At 44.1% G+C, this 20927-nt stretch overlaps 1 protein-coding gene across 2 annotated transcripts in view; it reads left to right on the top strand.

Annotated features, from left to right (window-relative positions):
- Window positions 1-11: 11 nt before the first annotated feature.
- Window positions 12-20927, top strand: part of LOC119930947 (putative methyltransferase DDB_G0268948) — a 55886-nt gene continuing 34970 nt past the window's right edge. For both annotated transcript variants that reach the window (XM_038749752.1, XM_038749746.1), the window contains exons 1-2: window positions 12-101; window positions 7619-7748. In XM_038749752.1, coding sequence (XP_038605680.1) covers window positions 7686-7748 — 63 coding nt within the window. In that variant the 5' untranslated portion in view covers window positions 12-101; window positions 7619-7685. The remainder of the gene's footprint in view (window positions 102-7618; window positions 7749-20927) is intronic.

The raw sequence follows: 20927 nt of genomic DNA, 5'->3' as shown, positions 1-20927 counted from the left end.
GCGGACCACGGGGGGCCCGGCTCTTTGACGCTTTTCGTGTTCGTTTTCAATGCTACACAAAAACTTTATTGATCGTCGGCGACGAACAAAACCGGCCCGCGGTAAGGGGGTCCGAGTGGTCGGCGTAGCCCATCTCAATTATTGAGCGCCTCCATGTAGGGGACGCTGTACTGAGCGTTGGGGAGAGGACGGTAGGGTTAGTCAGCGTCATCCCAGAAGCAGCGTGGCTCCGTGGAAGGAGCCCGGGCTTTGGAGTCAGAGGTCATGGGTTCAAATCCCAGCTCTGCCAACTGTCAGCTGTGGGACTTTGGGCAAGTCACTTCACATCTCTGGGCCTCAGTTCCATCATCTGTAAAATGGGGATGAAGACTGGGAGCCCCCCCGTGGGACAACCGGGGATTCAACCCCTGTGGGACACGAACTGTGATCAACCTGATTGCATCTAACCTAGCACAGAGTAGGCTGTTTGTCATATAATAAATACGATTGAATCAATACAATTGAATATAGTAGGTGCTTAACAAACACCACAATCTTCATGTTCTGACGATTTTGACACCTGTCTACATGTTTTGTTTTGTTGTCTGTCTCCCCCTTCTAGACTGTGAGCCCGTTGTTGGGTAGGGACCGTCTCTATATGTTGCCAACTTGTACTTCCCAAGCGCTTAGTACAGTGCTCTGCACACAGTAAGCGCTCAATAAATATGATTAAATGAATGAATCACCTTGTAACCTCCCCAGCGCTTAGAACAGTGCTTTGCACATAGTACGCGCTTAATAAATGCCATCATTATTGTTATTATCCCTGCTCTCAAAGAGCTTAAACATCGGGGCAGGGCACAGGGACTCGAAAATAAACCACTGGCAGGAAGAAGCAACGTAGTTGAAAGATAATAATAATAATAATGGTATTTGTTAAGCGCTTACTATGTGCCAAGCACTGTTCTAAGCGCTGGGGTAGATACGGGGCAATCAGGTTGTCCCACGTGGGACTCACAGTCCTAGTCCCCATTTGACAGACGAGGTAACTGAGGCCCAGAGAAGCGAAGTGACTTGCCCAAAGTCACACAGCAGACAAGTGGCGGAGGCGGGATTAGAACCCACGACCTCTGACTCCCAAGCCCGCACTCTTCCCACTACTCATAATAATAATTGTGGACCTTGTTAAACGCTTCCTATGTGCCAGACATCGTACGAAGCGCTGGGGTAAGCAACAGCTAATCGGGTTGGACACAGCCCCTGTCCCACTAGGGCTCACAGTCTCCATCCCCACTTTATAATACTAATAATTATGGTATTTGTCAAGTGCTCACTATGTGCCAGGCACTGTACTAAACGCTGGGGTGGGTACGAGCACCCCAGCTCGTAGCGTGAGAAGTAGCGTGGCTTAGTGGCAAGAGCATGGGCTTGGGAGTCAGAGGTCATGGGTTCAAATTCCGCCTCTGTCACTATCCCAGCTCCGCCAACTGTCAGCTGTGTGAGTATGGACAAGTCACTGAACTTCTCTGTGCCTCACTTACCTCATCTGTAAAATGGGGATTAAAATTGTGAGCCCCCTGTGGGACAACCTGATCACCTTGTAACCTCCCCAGCGCTTAGAACTGTGCTTTGCACATAGTAAGCGCTTAACAAATAACAACATTATTATTGTTATTATTGTCAGCTGTGTGACCTTGGGCAAGTCACTTAATTTTTCTGTGCCTCATTGACCTCGTCTGTCAAATGTGTTTGAAGACTGTCAGCCCCACATGGGACAACCTGATTATCTTGTATCTCCCCCAGCGCTTAGAACAGTGCTTGGCACATAATAAGCACTTAACAAATACCAACATCATTATTATTATTATTATTACAAGTGAATCTTGTTGGACAAAATCCCTCATGGGGCTCATAGTCTCAGTCCCCATTTTACAGATGAGGTAACTGAGGCAAAGAGAAGTGAAATGACTTACCCAGGGTCACCCAACAGACAAGTGGTGAAACTGGAATTAGAACCTGTGACCTTCTGGCTCCCAGGCCCGTGCTCTACCCACTATGCCTTGCCGCTTCTGGGGTGAGTACCTAGGTGATCAACCGGTGGGGAATCAACAGCATAAAAGATACGCTAGGTGGGGAAATGGGGTGGGATGATGAGAAATTAGACTGGGAAGGCTTCCTGGAGGAGATGTGACTTTTTTTTAGCAGGGCTTTGAAGATGAGAAGAATAGGGGTCTGCCAGATGTGATGGCTCCAGGCAGGAGGGAGAGAATGGGCAAGGGGTTGAAAGTGGAAGAAATAAGAAATGGGCACACTGAGCATTAGAGGAGCAACAAATGTGGATTGGGTTGTAGGAGGAGACTCAGGATCTCTGTTGCATATTTTTGGGGTTAAAATGGCCAAGCAAACCTATTAAATTTTTCTTCTAATACCATCTTCAACATCTCTAGAATCCACCCGCCTCCCTCTCCACTCAAATTGCTATCATCCTGAATTGTCATATTCCAACTCTTCTACTGTTTGTCTCCTCACTGACCTCCCCGCTTCCAGTTTCTCTCCTCTCCAGTCCATATTTGACTCTGGTCCTAAAACATCATCCTGGGCCTGTCTCCACACTCCTCAGACATATATATGTATGTATTTATTATTCTATTTATTTTATTAATGATGTATATATATCCATAATTATATGTATTTTGATGCTATTGATCCCTGTCTACTTGTTTTGTTTTGTTATCTGTCTTCCCCCTTCTAGACTGTGAGCCCGTTGTTGGGTAGGGATTGTCTCTATCTGTTGCCAAATTGTACTTTCCAAGAGCTTAGTACAGTGCTCTGCACACAGTAAGTGCTCAATAAATACGATTGAATGAATGAATGAGTCTCCAAATGTTGTCCCTTCCTCTGTATCAAGAAAAAACTCTGGCCATTGGCTTTTAAGCACTCGATTCACCCTCGCCCCCTTACTTTTTTTTTAATGGTTTTTGTTAACGCTTACTATTTGCCAGGCTCTGTACTAAGTCCTGGGATAGAGTCCTTGTTCCACATGGGGCTCACAGTTTTAATACCCATTTTACAGATGAGGTAACCGAGGCACAGAGAAGTTAAATGACTTCCCCAAGGTCACACAGCAGACAAGTGGTGGAACAGGGATAAGAATTCAGGTCCTCCAACTCCCAGGTCTGTGCTTTATCCACTAGGCTATATTGCTTCCTACTTATCCCGATTCCTCTTCCACTCCACTCCAGCTCGCACATCTTGTTGCTTTCATGCCAACCTTCTCACTCTCACTCGCTTTTGTCCCTCTCACAATGGACCTTTGGCTCTCACCTTCCTATCTGGCCAAAGCTCCCTCCCCTTTCACATCCAACAGGTCACACTTCTCCCCAGCTTCAAAGCCTTTCTGAAATCACATCTCCTCCAGGAGGCCTTCCCTGATTCATCTCACATGTCCCCATCCCATTTCTCCCCCTTAATCCACTTGGGGATGTCTCTGTAACCTAGGCATTTAGATTCTCCTCCCCACTCCCTGGTCACAGTTCTGTCCATATCCAAAAACTCCATTTGAGACTCTGGGTTCAAGTCGATTAGGGCCAACATGGGCCATTTCGGGTTGGATGGGGTGGACTTCCAGCCAACGGCCTCCATATGATGTCTGCTGCACGCCAGGAAACCCTTTGGGATGTCCAGCACCAGTCTGTGTCACCAGGTATGTTATTTTGGAGTGCCCCTGCTGCCCAGCCAAGCAGGCAGTCATCAGAGGAAGAGCAGGACACCATGAGGGACTAATGAAAACTTTGCCAGACATGAGACTCATCTCTCTCATTCCACCCAAATATTCAATCTGTCACCAAATCCTTTCGGTTCTACCTTTACAACATTGTTAATATTGCTCAAATTTGATATTTGACCCAACCCTATTCCCACAACACTTATGTACCTATCTTTAATTTACATATTATTATATTACATTTTATATCTATTATATAGTCTATCTAATCTATTAATTATATTGTGTTATGTTATTGGATATAGTAGAGAAGTAGTGTGACCTACTGGATAGAGCCAGAAGGACCTGGGTTCTAATCCCGACTGCTACTTGTCTGCTGTGTGACTCTGGGCAAGTTGCTTAACTTCTGTGCCTCAATTACCTCATCTGTAAAATGGGGGTTAAGGCTCTGAGCCCCATGTCGGACAGGGACTGTGTCCAACCCAAGTTGCCATTTATTCTGACTGTTTTGACACCTGTCTACATGTTTTATTGCCTATTTCCCCCTTCTAGACTGTGAGCCCGTTGTTGGGTAGGGACCGTCTCTATATGTTGCCGACTGGTACTTCCCAAGTGCTTAGTACAGTGCTCTGCACACAGTAAGCACTCAATAAATATGACTGAATAAATGAATGAATGCTCATGTCCACCCCAGTGCTTATTACAGTGCCTGGCATATAGTAAGCCCTTAAATGCCACAATTATTATTAATAATAATAATAATTACATACTGATATTAATGCCTGTTGCACCCTCTGGATTGTAAACTTGTTATGGGCAGGGAATGTGTCTGCTAATTCTATTGAATTATACTCTCCCAAGTGCTTATTACAGTGCTCTGCATATAGTAAGTGCTCCATAAATACCATTGATTGATTGCCAGGTGCTATAGGTAAGAGAGGCAACAATGCAGCGGAGAGCAATTTTTACAAGTTCACAATGCATAAGGGGTTGTATGTCATGCAATGGCCTTTTCATCCACATCACGTTCACCTATTAAAGACTCACAGACACACTCTTCCCCTTGAGTAGTGTTATTTTCAAATGTTGTATAAATATAAGATTAATTCATTCAATTCTGAGGGTCTGCTGTGTGCAGAGCACTATAAGAGATTTTTGGGAGAGAACAATAGAAGTGAAAGACACAGTTGTTGCTCTCAAGGAACTTGCAATCTAATGAGCCCAACAGGAAATCATTTCCTTCCCAATTCCCTCCTCTCCTTCCTCCTGCCCACTACATCTCTCTCCCTTCCTCCCTCTCTTCCCTTCTCCCTCCCTCCCTCTCCCCCTTCTCCTCCCTCTCTCCCTCTCCTCCTCCTCCTCCCTCTACCACATCAGGGGGACAGTGAATGGAGAACCTCATAATAGTCAGTATTGGTAATGACTATGTCCCTGCCTTGCTCATAGTCTGCTACGTGCACTTTGGTTTAAAAGTACCATCACAGGTAAACCTGAATTGAATTTTGATTCCATAAGAAAATCATGAGAACACAAATTCAGTGCTATTTTAATTGTCAGACTCTTTCCATCACTAATTCAGCCTCCAGGTTCATTTCCTGATGACTACTTTTTCCTTTGTTCCTTTCCTCTTGATTCTCCAGTAATTTCTGTGCACAGGCCTGGTTATCAGAAGGACCTGGGTTCTAATTCCAGCTCTGTCACTTGTCTGCTGTGTGACCTTGGGCAAGTCACTTCACTTCTCTGTGCCTCAGTTACCTCGGCTGTAAAATAGGGATTAAAACTGTGAGTCCCATGAGGGACATGGACTTTGTCCAGCCTTAGTAGCTCATATCTACCCCAGTGCTCAGTACAGTGCCTGGCACATAGTAAACACTTAACAAATAAAATAAAAAAAATGCTGTGGAACTGAGGGTGGGGTGAATATCAAGTGCTTAAAGGGTACAGACCCAAGTGCGTAGATACAAAATCAATCAATCAAGTGCTTCAGAGAACAGAATATAACAAAAGCTGGTAGGCACAGTCCCTGCCCACAAGGAGCATAAAGTCTAGAGGGATAAAAAATAATCCAATTTTTCATGAAAGAAGGAGGTTGGATGCATAGAAGCATATCTTTGAGAAAACCATAGTTGATGGACCATAGCCTATAATGACATTTGTCAGGTTAAAAGTGACTCCATGTCTCAGTGACAATCATTCATTCATTCAATCGTATTTATTGAGCGCTTACTGTGCGCAGAGCACTGTACTGTTTGGGAAGTACAAGTCAGCATTCATTCATTCATTCAATCGCATTTATTGAGCACTTACTGTGTGCAGAGCACTGTACTAAGCGCTTGGGAAGTACAAGTTGGCAACATATAGAGAGGGTCCCTACCCAACATTGGGCTCACAGTCTAGAAGGGGGAGACAAACAACAAAACAAAACATAGAGACAGGTGTCAAAATCATCGAACAAATAGAATTATAGCTATAGGCACATCATTAACTAAATAGAATAGAAAATATGTGCAAGTAAAATAAATAGAGTAATAAATCTCTACAAATATATACAAGTACTGTGGGGAGGGAAAGGGGGCGAGGGGGGAAAGGGAGAAGGAGAGGAAAAAGGTGGCTCAGTCTGGGAAGGCCCCCTGGAGGAGGTGAGCTCTCAGTAGGGCTTTGAAGGGAGGAAGAGAGTTAGCTTGGCAGATGTGTGGAGAGAGGGCATTCCAGGCCAGGAGAAGGACGTGGGCCGGGGGTCAAAGGCAGGACAGGAGAGAACAAGGCATAGTAAGGAGGTTAGTGGCAGAGGAGCTGAGGGTGTGGGCTGGGCTGTAGAAGGAGAGAAGGGAGGTGAGGTAGGAGGGGGCAAGGTGATGGAGAGCCTTGAAGCCGAGAGTGAGGGAGGTTTTGCTTGATTCTTAGTTGACAGGCAACCACTGGAGGTTTTTGAGGAGGGGCGTGACATGCCCAGAGCATTTCTGTACAAAGATAATCCGGGCAGCAGAGTGACGTATAGACTGAAGCAGGGAGAGACAGGAGGATGGGAGATCAGAGAGGAGGCTGATGCAGTAATCCAGTCGGGATAGGATGAGAGATTGAGCCAGCAAGGTAGCGGTTTGGATGGAGAGGAAAGGGCGGATCTTGGCGATGTTGTGAAGGTGAGACCAGCAGGTTTTGGTGACGGATTGGATGTGCAGGGTGAATGAGAGAGCGGAGTCGAGGTTGATAATAATAATTATGGCATTTATTAAGTGCTTACTATGTGTAAAGCACTGTTCTAAGTGCTGGGGAGGCTACAAGGTGATGAGGTTGTCCCACGGGCGGCTCACAGTCTTAGTCCCCATTTTACAGATGAGAGAACTGAGGCACAGAGAAGTTGTCACACAGCTGACAATTGGTGGAGTCAGGATTCGAACCCATGACCTCTGACTACAAAACCCATGTTCTTTCCACTGAGCCACGCTGCAGGTTCACTCCCAAAGTACACAGGCAACATTGACATATGTTCAGCATAAATCATTCCTGTAGACTGTAACCTCCTCGTGGGCAGAAATCGCATCCCCCCAACTCTGTTGTATTGAATTCTCCCAAGTGCTTAGTACAGTGCTCTGTGGACTGTAAGTGCTCAGTAGAGACCACTGACTGACTGATCATGGGACACATCAATCAATCAATGGTATTTATTGAGTGCTTACTATATATAGGCAGAGCACTCTACTGGGAGAGTAAAATGCAAGAGAATTTGCAGGCGTATTCCCGGCCTGTCTCTAGACCATAAGCTCATTTCTAGACTGTAAGCTTCTTTTGGGCAGGGACTGTGTCTATTATATTATTACATTGTACTCTCCCAAGTGCTTAGTACAGTGCTCTGCACAAAGAGCTCAATAAATATGACTGACTGACTCTTTTTTTCAATTTCATGTTTTCTTACAGATGCATAGGACTAAGGCCAGAGACCAATGAACTCTGTGGGAAATAACAAGTGCAGTTGAAAGCAATTATGGAAAATGTTAATACCAATAAAGGCATGACTCAAATACATTACACCAATGGCAGGAATAAGGTGAGTTACTCTGCAGGTAATTTGATAGCTAGCTGAAAATAAATGTTCTCTGTCTTGTTGATTTTCCCTGAAATGTAGGACATACTTGAAATTCATAATATAATCTGCATCCTTTCTGGGCAAAAGCCCCTTGGAGGATGGAACAAGGGACATGTCTTCATACCCCCATTTAAACTGTGAGCCCCAATTAGGACAGGAACTGTGTCTATTCTACTTATCTTGCATCTGTCCAGGTGCTTAGCATAATGCTTGGCACAGAGTAAATGCTTAACAAACACCAAAATTAACATTAGTAATTTTGTTAAAGTCCCAGCTAGGTGAATACCTCCCACTAACTTAGGTTTTGTCATAATCGGGCTGACCCAGCATGCTTAAAGAAAGGGAGGAAGGAGAGATGGAAGAAATGGATAACAATGTCAAAAAGGAAGGGAACGCAAGATGTCATTTGATGAAAGAGGATAGAGTTCAGCAGCAGTAATAATGGCATTTGGCATTTCCTGAGCCCCTGCAAAAGTAAAGAGAAGAGAAAGGTTAATGGACAGCTATCGAGTTGTTTGGTTACATAGATTTTCATGGCTTAGAGTAATTATAGAGGCTTCCTGTTCTGTGCCTTGCAAGCTGATTGCCTTACATTGAGTCAGTTGCTAAATAAGAAAGAAGCCACAGTTGCTTCACATCATGGGTTGAAGCTTGTGGGCACGGAACACGTCTACCAACTCTGTTATTCTGTACTCTCCCAAGAGCTTAATACAGTGCTCTGCACACAGTAAGTGTTCCAAAAATACCACTGATCGATAATAAGATCACAATTGGGAATAATCGTCTTATACACCGTAAAACCAGTGGATACAGCACAGGAAGTCCGAAGGTTATGCGTTCTAATCCCGGCTCCACCACTTGCCAGCTCTGTCACCTTGGGCAACTCACTTCACTTCTCTGGGCCTCAGTTCCATCATCTGTAATATGGGGATTGAGACTGTGAGCCCCACGTGGGACAGGGCTGTGTCCAACCCGATTTGCTTGTATCCATCCCAGTGCTTAGTACAGTGCCTGGCACATAGTAAGTGCTTAACAAATGCTATAATAATTATTATTATTATTATCATTATACAGAAGGCATCAATTAACAAACTGGAAATTTTCAATAATAATGTGTAACCATCCATCTGAAAATGAATAACTACAAGTCACTGGTATTCTTCAAGGACTTCAAAATTAAATATTAGACAAACACTTAGTCATGCCATGGAATGTCAGCAGCAGCAGCAGGATAATTATCTGCAGATGTGGAAAACTGATTCAAACTGAATTTCAGTCATTCCAACTGAATTTAATTGGCTTACTATGAAGTCAGATTGGTAGAACACAGTCAAAGGACCACATGAGAAGGGTAGCTATCTCTATTGCAGCCAGAGTTCCCGGTGGCTAATGGAGACCAAACCCTAGATATATCGGGTTCTTGGCAAAAGGGGGTTCATTCTCTCTCTTTCTACATCCCAGCCCGCACACTCCGCTCCTCTGGTGCTAACCTGCTCATTGTGCCTCCATCTCGCCTGTCTTTCCACCCACCCTTGGCCCACGTCCTACTTCGGGCCTAGAACCCCCTCCCTCCTCAAATCTGCCAAACAATCACCTTTCCCCCCTTCAAAGCCCTACTGAAGGCACACCTCCTCCAAGAGGCCTTCCCAGTCTAAGCCCCCTTTTCCTCAGCTCCCCCTCCATTCTGCGTCACCTTGACATGCTCCCTTTGCTCTCGCCCCGGCCCCACAGCACTTATGTATATATGTATATATTTTTAATTGTATTTATTTATATTGCTGCCTATTTGTTTTGATGTCGGTCTCCCACCCCCTCCCAGACTGTAAGCCCACTGTGGGCAGGGATTATCTGCTGTATTGTACTTTCCAAGCCCTTAGTACAAAGCTCTGCACACAGTAAGCACTCAATAAATACAACTGAATGAATTGAATGAATGAATGAGGGGGAGTCAGACATTAATATAAATAAATAAATTACAAATATGTACATAATGTGTCTACCAACTCTGATGCATTGTACCCACCCAAATGCTTAGTACAGTGCTCTGCACGCAGTAAATGCTGAATAAATGTCACTGACTGATTGATAATCAATCATCTTCAAGAAGAGAGAGTGAACTCTGGATTACTCCAGGAATGCACTGGTCTCCAATCATCATCATCATCAATCGTATTTATTGAGTGCTTACTATGTGCAGAGCACTGTACTAAGCACTTGGGAAGTACAAATTGGCAACATATACAGTCCCTACCCAACAGTGGGCTCACAGTCTAAAAGGGGGAGACAGAGAACAAAACCAAACATACTAACAAAATAAAATAAATAGAATAGATATGTACAAATAAATTAAATAAATAAATAAATAGAGTAAAAAAATATGTACAAACATATATACATATATACATCCAATGATGCCCAGACGCCAGCCAGCGGCCTTCTGGACAGATTGCTAAAAAAGAATAATAATCCTGGGCCTCTCAGAATCACAGCGTGGCTTCAGACTACAGCGGATGGAGCAGAAAATTTTTTTTATCCACATTAGTCAGAGGAGAAATGCGAGGAAATCATCAAGACAGTGGTTGTAGCCAGACAAAAGCACTTGACACAATCAATTTCCTTGGACTCAGGCAATTAATACTAAAACAGTTTCCCTGCCCTAAGAAGTTGAATTTTGATGCAGTTGTCTTTCTTAATGAAGTGATCTTAAGATCTTGATAGATGGGTCTTGTCAGATCTTCTGGGCTGTGAACTTCTGAAGGCATAGATCCTGTCTACCAACTCTATTGTATTCATTCATTTATTCATTCAATTACATTTACCGAATGCTTACTGTGTGCAGAGCACTGTACTAAAGTGCCTGGGAGAGTACAGTATAACAATAAACAGACACGTTCCCTGCCCACAGTGAGTCTACAATCTAGAAGGGGACCTCTAGACTTCACTTGTACTCTTTGCAAGTGCTTAATACAGCGTCCCATACACAATAAGCATTTGGTAAATAGCATTGATTGGCCCTTTCCTCACCAGCAATGGAGAAAAATAGGCTCTGAATTAGATCCAGTCTCCCTCAGCCTAGACAGCTTGAGGATGCAACAACTCTGAGGGAAACAGTGTTGCCTAGTGGTTATTCATTCATTCATTCATTGTCGTATTTATTGAGCGCTTACTATGTGCAGAGCACTGTACTAAGCGCTTGGGAAGTACAAGTTGGCAACATATAGAGATGGTCCCTACCCAGCAACGGTCTCACAGTCTAGAAGGGGGAGACAGACAGCAAAACAAAACATGTGGACAGGTTTCAGGTCGTCAGAACAAATAGAAGTAAAGCTAGATGCACATCATTAACAAAATAAATAGAATAGTAAATATGTACAAGTAAAATCTAGTAATAAATCTGTACAAACATAAATACAGGTGCTGTGGGGAGGGGAAGGAGGGCTGGGGGGATGGGGAGGAAGAGAGGAAAAAGGGGGCTCAGTCTGGGAAGGCCTCTTGGAGGACGTGAGCTCGGAGTAGGGCTTTGAAGGGAGGAAGAGAGCTAGCTTTGCAGATGTGTGGAGGGAGGGCATTCCAGGCCAGGGGGAGGACATGGGCCGGGGGTCGACGGCGGGACAGGCGAGAATGAGGTACAGTGAGGAGGTTAGTGGCAGAGGAGCAGAGGGTATGGGCTGGGCTGTAGAAGGAGAGAAGGGAGGTGAAGTAGGAGGGGGTGAAGTGATGGAGCCACTGGAGATTTTTGAGGAGGGGAGTAACATGCCCAGAGCGTTTCTGCACAAAGATGATCTGGGCAGCAGCGTGAAGTATAGACTGAAGTGGAGAGAGACAGGAGGATGGGATATCAGAGAGGAGGCTGATACAGTAATCCAGCCGGGATAGGATGAAAGATTGAACCAGCAAGGTAGCGGTTTGGATGGAGAAGAAAGGGCTGATCTTGGCAATGTTGCGGAGGCGAAACCGGCAGGTTTTGGTGATGGATTGGATGTGAGAGGTGAACGAGAGAGCGGAATAGAGGATGACACCAAGGTTGCGGGCATGTGACACAGGAAGGATAGTAGTGCCATCTACAGTAATGGGAAAGTCAGGGAGAGGGCAGGCTTTGGAAGGGAAGACAAGGAATTCAGTCTTGGACATACTGAGTTTTAGATGGCGGGCAGCCATCCAGATGGAGATGTCCCGAAGGTAGAAGAAGACATGAGCCTGAAGGGAGGGAGATGTAGAGAGCAGGGGCAGAGATTTAGACTTGGGTGTCATCAGCGTAGAGATGATACTTGAAGCTGTGGGAGCGAATGAGTTCACCAAGGGAGTGAGTGTAGATAGAGAACAGAAGGGGACCAAGAACTGACCCTTGAGGAACCCCTACCATAAGGGGATGGGAGGGGAAGAAGGATCCCACAGAGGAGACTGAGAATGAACGGCTGGAGAGATGAGAGGAGAACCAGGAGAGGACGGAGTCTGTAAAGCCAAGGTTGGATAGCGTGTTGAGGAGGGGGTGGTCCACAGTGTCGAAGGCAGCTGAGAGGTCGAGGAGGGTTAGGATAGAGTAGAAGCCGTTGGATTTGGCAAGAAGGAGGTCATTGGTGTCCTTTGAGAAGGCAGTTTCAGTGGAGTGTGGGGACAGAAGCCAGCTTGGAGGGGGTCAAGGAGAGAGTTGGCATTGAGGAATTTGAGGCAGCGGGTATAGACAACCCATTCTAGGAGTTTGGAAAGGAATGGTAGGAGGGAGATAGGGCGATAACTAGAAGGGGAGGTGGGGTCAAGAAGGGGTTTTTTAGGATAGGGGAGATGCAGGCATATTTGAAGGCAGAGGGGAAGGAACCAGTGGAGAGTGAGCGGTTGAAAATGGAAGTTAAGGAAGGGAGGAGGAAAGGGGCGAGAGATTTCATAAGATGAGAGGGAATGGGGTCTGAAGCACAGGTGGATGGAATAGCACTTGAGAGGAGATCTCATCTGAAGATACTGCTGGGAAGGATGGGAGAGTAGCAGAGAGGGTTGAGAGCAGGGGGGTTGGAGAAGGGGGAGGAGCGACTTTGGGGAGCTCAGACCTGATGGAGTTAATTTTACTAATGAAGTAGGAGGCCAGATCGTTGGGGGTGAGGGATGGAGGAGGGGGAGGAATGAGGGATAGAGGAGGGGGAAGAACAGGGGGCCTGAGAAGGGAGTTAAATGTATGGAAGAGCTGACTGGGATGATGGGCATGGGTGTCAATAAGGGAGGAGAAATAGTTTTGCCTGGCAGAGGAGAGGGCAGAGTTGAGGCAGGAAAGGATAAACTTGAAGTGAACAAGCTTGGCTTGGTGTTTAGAGCCTAGGCTTGCGGATCAGAAGGACATGGGTTCTAATTCTGGCTCTGCCACTTGTCTGCTGTAGGACCTTGGGAAAGTCACTTCACTTCTCTGTCCCTCAGTTCCCTCATCTGTAAAATGGGTATTAAGACTGTGAGCCCTATGTGGGACAGGGACTGTGTCCAACCTGATTAGTTTGTATCTACCCCAGGGCTTGGTACACTGCTAGCACATAGTAAGTGCTTAACAAAACAAGGAACCTGGAACCTGGTATCAGAATATTGCTGTGACCCTCCGGGAAACTCTTTCACTTCAACACATAGAGAGCAGTACTGAAAGTCCTTTCATTCATTCAGTTGCATTTATTGAGCGCTTACTGGGTGCACAGCACTGTACTAAGTGCTTGGGAAAGTACAATACAACAATAAACAGTGACATTCCTTGTGCACAATGAGCTTACAATCTAGGGGAGGTAGACAGACATCAATACAAATAAATAGAATTACAGATATGTACTTAAGTGCTGTGAGGCTGGGATGGGGGAAGAGCAAAGGAAGTGAGTCAGGGCAACACAGATGGGAGTGGGAGCTGCGGAAATGAGGTCTTAGTCTAGGAAGAGCTCTTGGAGGAAATGTGCCTTCAATAAGGCTTTGAAGAGGGGGAGAGTAATTGTCTGTCAGATTTGAGGAAGGAGGGCGTTCCAGATCAGAAGCAGGACATGGGCGAGGGGTCGGCAGGAAGATCAGGCAACAAGAGGAAGAAACAAAATCAACACAGGAAATTATGGGTAACCAAGGCAGTGGTGTAGGAAGGGCCAGTCTTGCTTGTTCTGCACAGGACAAAGGAGGGACTGTCAGTCACATAGTGACTTTATCAGCCTCACTCACAAACAGTTAGCAGTGTCAACTTTCGCCCCCCAAAAACTACTTTAATGCATATGGGGCTGAAATGAGGGTCAGAACTGTAGCCATCTCTTTTCCATTCCTTAACCTCTTATATTTGCACCCCTGATGGGAGTAGAGTTCAGGGGTTAAGATGGATGTCAGGATTTTGGCCTCTAGACTGTAAGCCTCTTTAAGTCCCACAGGGACTGTGTCCAACCCAATTATCTTGTATCCACCCCAGCGCTTAGGACCATGCTTGGCTCACAGATAGCACTTAACAAGCACTCAATAAATATGATTGAATGAATGAATGAAATAACACTATTATTATTATGATGACTATTATTATTATGGTCAGGGATAGTGTCTACTAGTTCTGCTGGATGGTACTCTCCCTAGCGCTTAGTACAGTGCTTAGAGAAGCAGCATGGCTCAGTGGAAAGAGCACGAGCTTTGGAGTCGGGTCATGGGTTTGAATTCTGGCTCTGCCAATTGTCAGCTGTGTGACTTTGGGCAAGTCACTTAACTTCTCTGTGACTCAGTTCCCTCATCTGTAAAATGGGGATTAAGATTAAGCCCCCCGTGGGACAACCTGATCTCCTTGTAACCTCCCCAGCGCTTAGAACAGTGCTCTGCACATAGTAAGTGCTTAATAAATGCCATCATTATTATTATTATTACACAGCTGTGTCAGTCAGTCAATCATATTTATTGAGTGCTGACTGTGTGCAGAGCACTATACTAAGCTAATACATGGGAGAGTACACTATAACAATATAATAGAGACATTCCCTGCCCACAACGAGCTTACAGCTCTATACATAGAAAGTGCTCAATAAATAGCATTGATTGAGTGATTAGTGAGAGCTCCTGGTGGACAAGGAACATGTCTGCCCATTCTGTTGTCTTAGACTCTCTCAAACACTTAGTACAGTGCCCTGCATCCAGTAAGCACTCAATAAATGGTATTGATTGATTGACTGGTAAGTCTATCACAAATTACTTTGAGAATCTCCCACAGTACAATCTTAATACAGTATTAATTTTTTTAAAAATGTGATTTAAAAATATTTGTTTTTCTTGAAGGGCATTATCCCTGGCTCCTCCCCAACTGATTATAATAGGATTTACTAAATTAAAGCTTTTTTGACAAGCAGTTTTACATGACTGCTTTTGTGGAGCGACAGGTTATTTACGCATGAAATATTACAGAAATTAGACACACCTGCCCACAGAGAAGCAAGAGAAGCCCTGAGCACAACCCAGAGCACAAAGCAGGGATTTCTGTTCAACTTTCATGATTGATGATTTACATTGCAACTAGAAGTTGCTGGAATGAAACAGCTGCAGTGGACTGCAGACAAGAACATAGCTGAGAAGTGTCCTGGCAACAATGATGTCATCATGATTTAGAAGCTCGTGGTACAGTATAATTACCAACAGTTTTCAATCAGGTTAGGATTCATCTTCCCTAATGTGTGGAAAAATAAAACATTCAGAATCAGGCCAATTAAAATACAGTTATATGAACAGAAACTCCTTGAGAGTAATTTATTTATATTGATATATTTATTTCTATATTTTTATATTCATCATTTATTGATTTAAATTACTGTCTGTCTCCCCCTCTAGATTGTAAGCTTGTTGTGAGCAGGGAATGTGTCTGTTTATTGTTGTATTGTACTCTCCCAAGTGCTTAGCACAGTAAGCTCTCAATGAATATGATTGACAAAATACAATTGACTGACAAATGTGATTGACTGGCTTGAGAACAGGGATCATGGCTTTTACTACTGTTTAGGTTCTCAAGTGTCTAATGTAGTGTATGCCACAGTCAATCAATCAATTGTATTCCCTGAGCATTTACTATGTGCAGAGCACTGTACTAAGTACTTGAGATAACATAATAGAGGTGGTAGACATATTTCCTGCCTACAGTGAGCTTATAGTCTAGTCATATAGTCAGTGCTCCTGCTGCTACTGCTATTGCTGCTGGTAGTAGTCATTCATTCATTCAATCGTATTTATTGAGCACTTACTGTGTGCAAAGCACTGTACTGAGTGCTTGGGAGAGTACAATATAACAATAAACTTGCACATTCCCTGCCCACAGTGAGCATACAGTCAAGAGGGGAAGACAGACATTAATATAAATAAATGAATATATTACAACTATAATAAATTACAGATAGAGTAATGAAAGTACTAGTGAAATGAAGTTAAATGAAATTAAACTAATATTGAAATGAAACTAGCAATGACAGAGCTGCTCAATTCCCTGAGGAATTTAGTTCTAGTGGGAACATTCTGGCCCCAAACATCAAATGCCTTTTCCAGAAGCAGAAACATTGACTACTTCATGTAGCCACCTCAAAATTCTCAGTAAATCAAAGGTATTATTGGTTCCACTGGTGGGTGGTCCTGTTCACAGGTGGGGTGAGCCATGCATTAGATTTGCAATCAAGTTTTAATCCCATATCTGCCATATGTCTGCTGTGTGATTTTGGGCAATTCACTTTACTTCTCAGTGCCTTATTTGGGGCTCACAATCTTCATCCCCATATTACAGATGAGGTACCTGAGGCACAGTGAAGTTAAGAGAGTTGCCCAAGGTCTCACAGCAGACAAGTGACAGAGGCGGGACTAGAACCCTCCCTTTTAATTCCCAGGCCTATGCTCTATCCACTAGGTCACACAGCTTCTCTGCTTCTCATGTTAGGTCACCTGAAAGGGCTGAAGTGATCATTGGGGTAGGTGAGAGGTTAATCAGGGAAGGGCTCTTAGAGGAGATACTTCCCAAGCGCTTAGTACAGTGCTCTGCACACAGTAAGTGCTCAATAAATACGATTGGATGAATGAATGAATGAATGTGATTATAGAAGTGTCTTAAATATGAGGGAGAGTGATAGTAATAGTATTACTAAATGCCTACTGTGTGTCAAGCACTATACTAAGCATTGAGAAAAAATTTAGAAGTGAGGATTAAATAAAGATGGGCTAAGGAAGTTAATAGATTAAAGCAGGGAACAGCCTGGCCTAATGGATAAAGCACAGGCCTGAGAGTCAGAAGTGTCTCTGCCACTTGTCTGCTGTGTGGCCTTGGGCAAGTCACTTAACTTCTTTGTCTTCAGTTCCCTCATCTGTAAAATGGGGATTAAGACTGTGAGCCCCTTGTGGGACAGGGACTCCGTCCAACCCAATTTGCTTGTATCCACCACAGTGCTTAGTACAGTGCCAGGCACATAGTAAGTGCTTAACAAATACCACGATCATTATTTTTTTTAATCTAGACATGTATGCATGCCTAAGGATTGGGGTTAATGGGGAAAGTTTTCACTGGCACTGAAAATCAGAATCTGAGGTGGTTCTTTCTTTTAGACATGCTCCAGAAGGGTTGTTGCATGACCTAAGAGATTTTGAAGAGCTCAAAATCAATAGTAGTGACTCTTCTGCCACTGATGTTCATGTGTTGGAATTATTAATACAACTGTAGTAATTGGATAAGAGTAAACGTGAGTATTGCATAGAACACAGGCCTGAGAGTCAGAAGGTAATGGGTTCTAATTCCAACTCCTCCATATGTCTGCTGTGTGAGCTTGGGCAAGTCACTTCACTTCTCTGTGCCTCAGTTATTTCATCTGTAAAATGGGGATTAAGACTGAGCCCCATGTGGGTCAGGGAATGTGTCCAACCTGATTACCTGTATCTGTTCTATCCTAGCACTTAGAACAGTGCTTGGCACATAGTAAGTGCTTAACAAATGTCATAATTATTATTCATATTATTATTATTATAGCTGGATAAATCCAATTAGGTTTGCTGTTATTGCAAGTACCACTTGAGATATTTGCAAAATATATCTCTATTAGGAAAAAATGCTGTGAATCAATCAACTGTTATTGAGTGTTTACTGTGTGCAAAGCTATGTCCTATGTGCTTGGGAGAGTACAGTACAACAGACGTGGTAGACATTCCCTGCCTAAAGTGAGCTTACAGTCTAGAGGGGAAGACAGACATTATTATACATAAATAATTAATAATATATAGTTTATAGATACATAAATGCAGTAGGGTTGAGGGTGAGGCAAATAGCAAATGACCAAAGGCCACAGATCTAAGTGCGTAGATGACACAGAAGAGAGAGGAGTTGAGGAAAAGAGGCGTTAATTGGGGAAGACCTCTTGGAGAATAACTTTTTGACTCCAAGCCTTAGCAAATAAATTAATTTATAAACTAACCAGTAGTAACCACAGTATTTTTTTTCCACAGTGCAGCTCCTTTGAGCTGTGAGCTCACTGTGAGCCCCATGCAGGACAAGAACTGTATCCAACTCAACTTGCTTGTATTCACCCGAGTGCTTAATATAGTGTCTGGCATACAGTAAGAGTTTAACAAGTACCACAATTATTATTTGAGCTTCCTCTCATCCGAGTTTTCATTCATTCGTATTTATTGAGCACTTACTGTGTGCAGAGCACTGTACTAAGCGATTGGGAGAGTACAATACAACAATAAGCAGACACATTCCCTGCCCACAACAAGCTTACGGTCAAAAGGGAGCATACAGTCCAGAGTTTGTTACAGGGTAGCTCTCAAGTCTATTATTCCTCAACTTTCATTTTCAAGAATAAAGTTCAAAGAAAATGGGAGAGACTAAAATTTGACATTCATTCAATTGTATTTATTGAATGCTTACTGTGTGCGGAGCACTGTACTAAGCACTTGGGAAGTACAAGCTGGCAACATATACAGTCCCTACCCAACAGTGGGCTCACAGTCTAGAAGGGGGAGACAGAGAACAAAACAAAACATAACAGAATAAAATAAATAGAATAAATATGTACAAGTAAAATAAATCAATAAATAGAGTAATAAATATGTGCAAACATATATACATATATACAGGTGATGTGGGGAAGGGAAGGTGGTAAGGCAGGGGGATGGAGGGGGGAGGAGGGGGGGAGGAAGGAGGGGGCTCAGTCTGGGAAGGCCTCCTGGAGGAGGTGATTTCTCAGTAGGGCCTTGAAGGGAGGAAGAGAGCTAGTTTGGTGGATGTGGGGAGGGAGGGCATTCCATGCCAGGGGGATGACGTGAGCCGGGGGTCGACGGCGGGACAGGTGCCGGGGGTCGACGGCAGGACAGGAGAGAACGAGGCACGGTGAGGAGATTAGCGGCAGAGGAACGGAGGGTGCGGGCTGGGCTGTAGAAGGAGAGAAGGGAGGTGAGGTCGGAGGGGGCGAGGTGATGGACAGCCTTGAAGCCGAAAGCCTTGACATGAAAGATTGAGACTAAAACGACCACTTTGTCTTATGATGGGCAGTAACCTGTTTGACTAAAATGATTGATAAATCAATGTCTTTTACCTTGCCAAATAGTGAGGACATTAATTTCATCTCTGAAAGGTTTCAGTGCTGTGACAGCAGGCTTAATAGTGAATTATAGTACACCTTATGGATAGTCTTCTTCAGGAATATTGATTTTGGAAGAAGATGCTTGTTGCTGCTCTATGAGAATGGTATTCAGAGTTAAAATGTCTTGATGTAATTATTCACCTGGATGCTAGACTAGGGAGTTGACATTTTTAAAAATGTCAAATATGGATGTGATTAATGTAAATGAATTTGAGTAAATCAATCTTGGACATGTGAGTGCTTAAAATGTCTTCAGCTTTAGTTTCAGCTGTTGGCTTCAAGATGTTTGACCTCAGCAGTCCCATGGGAATTATGGGATAAAAATCCTTGAATGAGGGAATTTCTTTAGGGTTTTTTTTTGTGTGTGTGTGCGTGTGTGTGTGGTTTTTTTGTTAAGCACTTTCTGTGTGCCAGGCACTGTACTAAGCACTGGGGTAGATACAAGCTAATCAGGTTGGACGCAGTCCATGTCCCACATGGGGCTCCCAATCTTAATCCCCATTTTACAGCTGAGGGAACTGAGGCCCAGAGAAGTGAAGTGCCTTGCCCCAGGTCACACAGCAGACAAGTGTTAGAGCCAATCAGGTATGGTCGAAGGCAGAGCTATGCTGAGATTTCAGAGAATGTGTTTAATTTAGACATGTCTCCACTTTCCAACTTTATGTCTTCTAAAGGAGGAGAGGGGTAGGATAGATGGGAATTCTTAGATTTACTAGCCTTGAGTTCTTCCTCTGCAGTCCTCACAGTAATTAGAACAGTGGTTTACACTCAGTAGGCCTTCAGTTGGATCAGTCAACTGGCTAGAAAACAATAATGATAATGATGGCATTTAATAATAATAATAGCATTTATTAAGCGCTTACTATGTGCAAAGCACGGTTCTAAGCGCTCAGGAGGTTGCAAGGTGATCAGGTTGTCCCCTGGGGGGCTCACAATCTTCATCCCCATTTTACAGATGAGGTCACTGAGGCCCAGAGAAGTTAAGTGACTTGCCCAAAGTCACACAGCTGACAATTGGCAGAGCCGGGATTTGAACCCATGACCTCTGACTCCACAGCCTGTGCTCATTCCACTGAGCCACGCTGCTTCTCGTTTATTAAGCGCTCATTTATTAAGTGCTTACTATGTGCAAAGCACTGTTCCAATGGGAGCTTATGATATTTATTGAGCGTTTACTATGCGCCAGTTACTGTTCTAAGCACTGGAGTAGATACAAACTAATCAGATTGGACACAGTCCAAGTCGCACATGGGGCTCAGAGTCTTAATCCCCATTTCACAAATGAGGCAACTGAAGCCCAGAAAAGTGAAGCGACTTGCTCAAGGTCACACAGTAAAGAAGGGCGGAGCTGGGATTAGAACCCAGGTCCTTCTGGCTCCCAGGCCCGTGCTCTATCCACTAGGCCACACACTGCTTCTCATGGTTCAATCGTGGTTCAAGTGGTTCAGTCTTCTACCATACTGACACTTTGACGATATTGGTTAAATTTGAAACACTCCTGGGCACATGTCAGGAGTTTCTGACCAATCAACAGGTGTCTTTCTGAGCCTCCCCATCCCCCATA

The sequence above is a fragment of the Tachyglossus aculeatus genome, chromosome 7 (assembly GCF_015852505.1).
Source record: "Tachyglossus aculeatus isolate mTacAcu1 chromosome 7, mTacAcu1.pri, whole genome shotgun sequence".
NCBI classification, from domain to species: Eukaryota; Metazoa; Chordata; class Mammalia; order Monotremata; family Tachyglossidae; genus Tachyglossus; species Tachyglossus aculeatus.
The sequence above is the reverse complement of the archived record's forward strand: the minus strand, read 5'-3'. Positions and strand labels throughout refer to the sequence as shown.